Source organism: Cyprinodon variegatus, unplaced genomic scaffold, assembly GCF_000732505.1.
Source record: "Cyprinodon variegatus isolate N-32 unplaced genomic scaffold, C_variegatus-1.0 Scaffold164, whole genome shotgun sequence".
NCBI classification, from domain to species: Eukaryota; Metazoa; Chordata; class Actinopteri; order Cyprinodontiformes; family Cyprinodontidae; genus Cyprinodon; species Cyprinodon variegatus.
Window position 1 is genome coordinate 723,406 of NW_015150617.1, and position 9,691 is coordinate 733,096.

At 37.8% G+C, this 9,691-nt stretch overlaps 1 protein-coding gene across 2 annotated transcripts in view; it reads right to left on the bottom strand.

The window, feature by feature from the left end:
• Positions 1-9,691, bottom strand: part of fgf12 (fibroblast growth factor 12) — a 69,793-nt gene that overhangs the window by 32,300 nt on the left and 27,802 nt on the right. Inside the window, exon 1 of one of the 2 annotated variants that reach the window (XM_015378088.1) lies at positions 7,930-8,137. The exons of the other annotated variant lie outside the window; for it this stretch is intronic. Within the exon in view, the coding sequence (XP_015233574.1) occupies positions 7,930-8,035 (106 nt within the window). The 5' untranslated portion in view covers positions 8,036-8,137. Of the gene's footprint in view, positions 1-7,929; positions 8,138-9,691 lie in introns of those variants that run through there. 2 annotated transcript variants of the gene reach the window in all.

Sequence of the window (9,691 nt, forward strand, 5' to 3'; positions counted from 1 at the left end):
TGTTGTTCAGCATGGGGGTGAGTAGAAAATGAAGGCTAATCATGTTTTGGGTGTACTATTCCGTTAAAAACCTGGTCAACCACAACACTGCAAAAACATCTAGAAATAAGTAAACAAAATTCTTAAATTGAGTGTCCATGTATTTTCTATCATGCTTACTCCCAAGTGGGGTCATGAGGGGTGCTGGTGCCTAGCTCAGCTGTCTACAGGCAAGAAGCGGCGTCCACCCTGGACAGGTCGCCAGTCCATCGCAGGGCAACACAGAGACAAACAAGACAACCATTCACTCACACACTCACACCTAAGGACAATTTAGAGAAGCCACTTATCCTAACAGTCATGTTTTTGGACTGTAGGAGGAAGCCGGAGTACCCGGAGAGAACCCATGCATGCTCAGGGAGAACATGCAGAAAGACCCTGGGCCGGGAATCAAACCCAGAACCTTCTTGCAGACAGCAGTGCTACCCACTGTTCTGCTGAGCAGCCCTAAATTGAGTGTCTTTACCCTTAATTTTAGCATCTAAATAAGATGATTTGCCAATGGAATGAGTATTTTTACTCCTAAAATAAGATAATTAGATAATATGCACTTAAAATAAGACAAAGCAATTGTTTTTTCTTATTTGAAATGTAAATTGTCTTTTTCCATTGGCAAAGTATCTCACTTACCTCCTCAATTCAAGAAAAAATACACTTAATTTGAGCAAAAATGACTCATTTAGATTTCCATTTTTTGCTGTTTAGGCATAAATGCACAGCTGTGTTTAAATCCCCATTATAGTCAAATCAAAGGTAATTATCAAAGATAAGCAATGAAACAAACCTTATAATGGGTTAATAAAGGTAAACATATAACATAGAATAACACAATAAAACAAAAAAAGAATAATAAAAGATGGTAAAAGAGAAATTAAATGAATAATAAAGTAAAATCAATTCTTGGGTTTTAAAAATAAATCTTGACATCAAGTCCGAACCAACGAATCTACAGTAAAAGGCTGGACCAGTAAGATCCCATCAGCCAGGTCATGTGACCCTGCAAACACTGGGATGCAGCCTCATGCAGGCGGCGGCACCGACGTGTCAGTGAACGCACCGTCACGCTAGATGTAGGCCTTCACTCTGAGCAGAGGAACCAGGTCAGATTCCTTAATTACTGACACGTATTTATGTCCTCATACCTGCAGTGAGGGAGCGAGGGAGGAAGAGGAGGACAGGAGCCATCTTCATCTGTCATTATGATTATCAGGTCATGGTGAGGATGGTCAGGTGGTCTACCGTCTTCACCTCACGCTAGGTTTAATTAGAGGTGACCTGCGGTAACTGTGGTGTCTGTCAGGACACATTCAGGAGCACCTTAATGCTGTGGGATATTTGGCTTTTATCAAGCAGCTGACCTCTTCAGCATCAGGTCCAGCTGGAGGGATTGAGGAGGTGCTGCAACAGGTTCAGGTTCACCCAGGGGTTCCACGGGTCATTAAAAGTCATTAAATTAGATTTTTTTTTTTATTAAGGCTTTAAAATTCAGTAAATGTGATTATTTGAAATTAAAAATATCCATTTATAAAAACAGATATAAAGTCAGATACATAATATCGAAATATATTTGTGCGGAACTGCTTCGGTTGATCGTAAATGTTCGGAAAAGAAGCTCGAGGCGGAAAAAAAGAAAGAAGATGCAAATTTCAACATAAGTGGCTGCAAATCTATCTATCTATCTATCTATCTATCTATCTATCTATCTATCTATCTATCTATCTATCTATCTATCTATCTATCATGGGTACTTGTTGATGGCATTAAAATGATTTCTAAGAGCATTAAATTATTTCCTGTATAATCCCTGTCACCTGAATAACGTCCTTTCAACAACTTCAATTCAATTCAATTCAATTGAGTTTATTTCTATAGCACCAATTCACAGCACATGTCATCTCAAGACACTTTACAGTTCAACCAGATCATCCAGTCATCAAAGTCTGTGACTGAAGGACAGAAGATGCGGCGTAGCGGCATCAGCATTGATCCAACCACTCATTAACGCCCACTGGAGTGTGTTTATATGTGTGTGTAGGAAGAGACGGATGTTTCCTAATCAATGGACAAAACGCCACATCAGAGGACAGCAGAATGTCATCAGGATGCTGGAAGGACAACCAACCAAACACCATCTTAGGTTCTGATCTCCATTATTGATTTACTTTGCTTTAATTTTCCCTCATTCTTAGCTTCATCTCATCTTTCTAAAGTCTGGATCAGTCCTGGTAAAGTTTGGACTGATTTAAAGCTCATCTGGTTTCATTTAGACTGAACTTAGGTTCATATCTGCTGCCTTTTTTATTAGACATATGTAGCTATGACTGAAATTAGAGGTTCTTCTGTTACTTGACTGATCTGCTGACTAAAGGTTAAGGTCTGGTTAATAATCAGATCGCTCTCTGGATAAATTGTGCTTCCATTTCAGTCAATTTCTGACTTGATTCTGGCTCCATTTAGCTGCAACAAACATGTTTTATATTAGATTTATTCATTTAAATTTATTTATTATAGATTTTATTCTTTTTTTTTATCCTACTATAAAAAAAGAATAAAATCTGTCATATGTGGATGCACTATATATACTGTATATATATCCCATGCACCTCTTTCTTCCTCTTTCTACCCGCTGTTTCTTGTAAATCTTTATAGAGTTAGTTTTGCTCCATTATTGTTGCAAACAAGGAACGTACAAATTTAGAACTAAACTATAGATCTATAGATTTTCACTATATGAGCAGGTTCATTCTGTAAATGCTTTTCTTGGTTCAGATGGGCTCCATATTTTTAAAGACTAAAGCTTTTCTGTTTTCAAGTAGAAATCCTCTGCAGTCATAACAAAAGTGGCTGAAAAAAGGGAACAGCTAAACTTAGGCAATGCTACGAGGTTTTAGGTTCTGAAAACATTTCCTCCTTTACCAGAGGCTCTCCTCGTGGAGCTGCAGCTGATCAGCTGCAAGTAGGCGGCAAAGCATTTGCTGTAAATTTGCTTCGCTCCTGTTTCACAGAGAGAAAGTATTTTTTTAATGAAACTCCAGTTTCTGCTGCAGTACGGCTAAAATCCAAACAAGACGCTGGTTGAGAAGTGGGCGGGGCTTTAAAATTGACTGAGGATCATCATCAGAGGAAGGCAGGGCTACTGTATCTTCTAGGCTTAACTTACTGAAAGTTTTTTTTTAATTAGTAGAACAAAACTGTTGTGTGATCTAAATATGATGGATGGAAATTGTTCTTTTAAGAAATTAAGTCAGCATAACATAAATTATTTGATAAATATATATAAAAAAAAAAAATTAAATTCTGAGGTAACTGTTGTTCTAATAACCGGAAATTAAAAAACTATGTGATGAATTTAGTTGCAATAATACATGTTTTGTGAAGAGATATTAGAATAAAATATGAAATCCAGAAATAAAACTTCTTAATCTAAAAATGTTTGAGTGTCTCTTTGTTGTGCACAGATTGTATTTTGTTCCCCCTTCTTTTTATATATATATTTTCAAATTTAATTTTTTCAGGCCTTTATTTTACAAATGTCTCTTTTTTAACTGAGTTTAAAGGAACTGCATTATTTTTTAATTATGTTTTACAGAGAACATTCTTTTCACTAAAAGCAAAAAAAAAAAAAAAAAAAAAAAGGCTCACTTTTGACCCATAAAAGCCTTTTTTCTAATGTCCAGGCAGACCTTTAGAAATCCTCCCCTCCAGAGTAAAGCCCACCTCAGGAGTAAATGGCATTTTGAAAAGATTGCTATTCATAAAACTTAATAAGAAAAAGTGATATTCAAAAAGATATAATGCAAATAAAAAAATTGAAGAAAGTTTTTTAAATAAGAAGAACAATTTGAAAGGAAAACTAATAAAACAACAAAGTTACACTTAAAATACTATTAATATTGAAACATTTTTCAAATGTTTCATTTCTGGATTTTTTTATTTTTATTTCAAATTAGTATTTTCAAAACTTGTTCTTTGCTTGCAATAATGAAACAAAATGTGCTGCATAAAAACACAGCAGGTCGATGAGGCCCATAACTGGCAGTATGTTGCCCTCTGCTGGTGGTTTGGAAGTATTACAGTTCAGTCTGTGAGTCTGCAGCCAGGAAACACATCAGAGCTGATAAGTTTGTGCTGCTTTACTCTTCCTTAGTCTTCAGGTGATTTTCTTTATTTCCTCTCTGCAGCTCAGGCTGCAGAATGTTCTAAACCAGTTAGAACTGGAGCAATCTGAGGCCAGTCCTGGTTTATAATACACACAGACAGTCTGTCGACTGACTGTACAGAGGATAAAGTTCAAGGTTTTTAAAAGCTGGGAAGTAGTGATCTGGGATCCATTAGACAAAACTGCACCAACAACCATTATTCATCAGCAGCTGATTGAAGCCTTCAGATCGTTCTGCAGGAGGAATGGGGAGAAAACTTGACATGGATCGGCCTCTTCTAAGACAGAAAGCTATGTACAGATCTTGGTTACAGTCTAAAGCTGTGTTTCCGCTTGCATGAATAATTTACAGCCTGATCATGTGTAAACGAACATCTGCACTGCTGCTGTTAAATCTTTCATGCTGAATTCTTCATTTTTTTTAGATTCAAGTTTTGTAAAATGTATGATCCTGAGAACCAGAATGTTTCTGCAGACCCTACACCGACTGGAAGCCTAACAGACATGATCGCTTTACAGAATCTACCTCTGGACCCAAAAAGCATGACTTATCCAGAAGTAAACATGTGGGCACATGGACATATACACATAGGCTATATATATATAGAGAGAGAGTATCTGTATCTGTATTCACACGTCTACTGCATGTATTTAGAAGCCTTCGGTAGATAAGTTTCAATGGCTAAGTTAAGAGTTTTTAACTGAAACACATTTAACCGGGAGTTGAATCCTTTTTGTTGCGCTCATATTCAATCATCTGTTGTCCTTACACACAGCCACTTACATATAGCAGACTCAAAGTTATCTGATTAAATATTAAACAACATACATGTATCCAAGAGCACAACAATACCAAGCTAAGATAAGCCAAGTTGACAGGGTTTATTTATCTGAGTAGAAAGTGACCTAACAGATATTCTTTTATGTATAAATGACAGCAGGCATGTCATTTATTCCACTGGATCGACCTCTGATGGAAGAAACAAGGTGAGCTTATTCACCTTTAGCTGACAGCTGTCTGAGAATCATCCTGTTTCCTGTCTGTTAAAATCAAATTTAAATCTCTGAGTTTTTTATTAGACTGAAGTAAAGAAAACAGAACAAGTTCTGTTTGTTGTGTTCGAAATCTAGATAATGAATTTTTTCTTTAAATAAGTGCATTTGTTCTTGAATTGAGGAGGTAAAAGAGACATTTTGCCAATGGAACAAGACAATTGAGATTTAAAATAAGAAAACACAATTGCATTGTCTTATTTCAAGTGCATATTATCTAACTGTCTTATTTTAAGAGTAAAAATACTCATTCCATTGGCAAACTATCTAATTTACCTACTTAAAGTAAGGATAAATGCACTTAATTTAAGAAATTCTTACTTATTTCTAGAGCGTTTTTGCAGTGTAGTAAGAAAGAAGCTAAGGATCTAATTTAACTTTGGTTTAATACTGAGGCATTTCTTCTCTGAATGCTTCACAGGTGGAACTAAGTGACCTAAATAGAAATATTCCTTCTTTAGGTATAAAAAAACCCAACAAGAAATGCAGGGAAAGTCTAAGACAGGCCTGTTGAACAGGGCTGCTGTCAGAGTTAGGTGGCTTAATATGATTGTTTATTTCTAAAGGAACAAGAGCTAGAAGTGAAAATTCTAAACTGCAGATTAACGTTTTGGCCTTTAGTTTGTTAAAGCATCTGGTTTCAGGAGGAGACAGACGGGAGGCCGATGGAACGCTGGTTCCAGTTTAATAATAACACAAAAGAGTTCCCCGTTAATCCGCGGAATGTCGACGGTTTAAACGAGTCGTGTGTTTCCACTCAGCTGCCGTAATTGCACTGTACGTCTGTTTATATGTAAAGAGATATGTGCGACATGAGAGGGGTGAGGTCCTGAGAGCAGATCAGAGATATTTATAATCCAGAACGATCCAGCAGGAGGAGGAGGTGCTGTACGGTCACATTAAGTATAACTGGGGTACTTTATACTTTACTCTACCTTCTTAGAGACACATTCATAGAGAGAAGCTCATCTGCAAACATTAAATGTGCAAATTTAATAGCTTAACTGTTTTCCAAAAGAGTTCCTCAGAGTTTATAAAGCAGATTACTTAAAAAAAATATCAGGAGAACATAAAAAAAACTCTTAAAATGATCAAACAAAATTGTGATTTCAGCCTTGAGAGTGAAACTGGAACAATAACAAAAAAGGAGAAAATTTAATGTCTAGAATTATCGGACGGCATGGGATTAATTTCCACTGTTATGCTGATAATACCAGCTATATCTGTGTATTAATCCAGATGAAGCTAACCCATTACATAGATTACAGGCATGTTTTAAAGACAGAAAAACCTGGATGTCGCTTAACTTTCTGCTCCTGAATGCAGACAAAACAGAAGTTCTAGTCTTTGAAAAAGAAGCTAATTAGGAAGTCCCTTAATCTGGATGGGATTAAACTGATCTCAGATAATAAAGTAAAAAAATCTTGGTGTCATTTAAATTCCATATCAAAGAGGTACAATTTAATCTCTGAACTATTGCAAAAGTTAGAAATATCCTGTCCAGAGGTGATGCTGAGGAACTAGTCCATTCCTTTAGTGCTTTAAGGCTGGATTATTGTTAATTATTTAATATGATCAATTCTTATTTCTTTAAATATTTTTGTTTTGGCAAGAACAAATAGAGCATTGAAAAAATTACAAATAATGTTTCCCTATAAATATAACTAAATAAGCACTGTTACGAACTGAAAACTTAATTAATGTCAGATTTTTCTTTTATTTGTCTAATTTTTTGCTCAAAAGGCAGATTATAATTCATCATTACCTTGTTGCTCAGCTTAGCGCTTCTGCATATCCTTTCTCCCATCTCCCCTTAGACTTTATGATCTCTGTTGTTACCAACAAACACAGTGTTTAGAAACCTGGTTCTGGTTCCGCAGATTCTACATCTGATATAAAATCCCTCCCACAGATGCTAACGTCAGTTTCAACACTTGTTCAGCTTTTCTGGGATTGTGTGTTTGTGAAAATTAAGGCATAATTGCACAGTTTTATGTTCTTTGTCTTTTTTAGTCTGTTCTATGAACAATCAGCTGTCTTTTCCCTTATTTAACTTTAAAAAAAAAAAATCCCATTTTACCTGAATATACCCCATTATCAACAACTGCAGAGTGTTTTTCCCTCTCTGACAAGCTTTTTCCTGCCTTACTGGTTAAGTTTTACCAAGATTTTTATTGATATTATTCAGTCTTGAAGTCTGGCATCCTCTCTCCATTGTTAACCCCCCCCCCCCAGTGTAGACAGTATTCCTGTGTGCGATGCCAGAGGAAGCTGTTCTGATCTTTGTAACCACACCAGAACACACGCTACCCTGATGATTTGCATGCTTTTCACGTCTCCTTCCAATCAAACTGTTTTGCATCACACCTGCAGCTCGGCTGCAAAGCAGAGGAGAAAGAAAAGTGGAGAGAGGTGGCATCATGACCAACAATCAGCTTTTGGACATGAACCTGATTCTACGCCTGGTTCTGAGGTCTCTGGCACCAATCATGGAGTCAGAGGTTTGTCATCATTCAGACACCTTTAAAGCTTCTTCAGTAGCCCAGCTTCACCTGGATCTGCTTCTTCTTCATAGATTTAAAGTGATCCAAAAGGATCTATCCCTCTTTAACCAACAGTGTGAGATTATTTTGGCTCTCTGAGGAGTACCGGACCATCACCCACAGCGATGGACTCACCCTGCTGGCTACTCTCCTTGTAAACACTGCCCTTCTCCTCGTCCTCCTCCTCTCCTTTACTCTTCCTCAGCAGCAGGCGTCGGAACAGGTTGCAGAACCAGGTCATGGTGCAGAGACCCGGGCTGTTTATCCGTCAGCGAGACGTTCAGCTTGGAGGCCTCTCAGAGGGGGATCCGGTTCCAGCACTGCATAGCACCACTGACAGTTAACAGAGTAAAAGCTCCACGTGGGAATCTGAAAACCCGCGGCTGCACCTCCTTCTAGCAACATGATTCCCAGTCCCAGTCCAGAACTGGAAGCTCTGGATTAATCGCAGGAAGAGGCTCAGGTTACAGCAGCTCCGGTTACATGCATGCAAAAACATCAAACCACCGCTCTTTCTGGGAACTCACGCAGGTTCTAATCAGGGGCTAAATCTGACTTTCTATAATTAATTCTCAACATAAAAAAGGCAGCAATAGAGCCCTGCCTGTCAGCAGAGGGCAGCAGAGAGTCACAGTCGAGGATTTCAGTCTGCTTATGTCAGAGAGAAGTGAGAAACTTTAGAGACTGAAATCTTACCCAACATTTTCTCTCCTGTTTACAAAAATGTTTTAAGCAAAATGTTCCAGAAGCAACGCTGCTGCATGAATCTGACCAAACCGAGGTTGAAGGTTTGAAAACGTTTAAGAGACAAAAGGTTTAAGGAAGCAGGCGGCAGAAAGAAAAAAAACATTCAACCTCCAGTTTCTGATCTGTAACAGAAGAGCCCATGGAAAGGAAGCAAAAGCATTCACACCCCCTGAAAGGTTGGAATGTCCTGGAGTCCTGGTTTGAATCTGACAGAGGGAAACCTAAAGATTAGGGTAATGGCAAAGAGGCCTTCCAGCCAGAGAGACTCATGACTCAAAGACTCAAAGATCATGTAAATATCAGAAGGGAAGATGAAAAGAAAATATTTTTTTTTGAAAGTGGTTCACCTGCCACAATGATTACTGAGAGGTGTTTAACTCTTTAAAGTGTATCACATTTGACATTGAGTTTTTGAGGCCACTGCAACATCAGTGCAGTGTTTTTGTTCTTGGAACCCTGACCTACACAATCAGACACATCTATTAGACAATAAAATATTATACAGAACTGCCTGTATCAAAATTGATCCATATAAATGATCTAATTTACCCTATACAAAATGTTTTTTATTAATGTAATTTATCAGAAAGCTCAATGACGATTCTAATTTTGAAAAATTTGAAATTTCTGTCAATTATTTCAGGGTTCAGGCTTTAAAGGGTTAAATAATTTTCTCTTTAGAGCTTAACGAATAGGTCAACGATGACTGAGACACACTAAGCCCGTTTACACTACCCTCTGAAAACCGATCTGTGCCGAGCTTGGTTCCATATGACTGTTTACACCCCAAGCTAGCACGGTTCCTCCCTCCTAGTGATGATCTACGGTACTTCTGCTCTCTCAAGCAAGCACAAGCAAACCAACATGGCGGCGGCCGAAACATTCAAGAACTTTGCGGAGAGTCAGGCAAAGAAGGCAGCCTTTGGTGAATTTCCTTGAGTCAACTTTTGGGAAGTGGATACGAGAAACGTTCACCTAATCAGGGCTTACAGACGCAGGAAACAACCACAGACGTTGAGGTTCATCACACTGCTAAGCAGAATCATCACTGGAAATTGTAAAAATCCTAGCTTCCCTACCTTGGCATGGTAGGGAAGCTAAGATTTTTATGAATGTCTGAAATTTCCTGATTACTAGAACTGAATCGCAC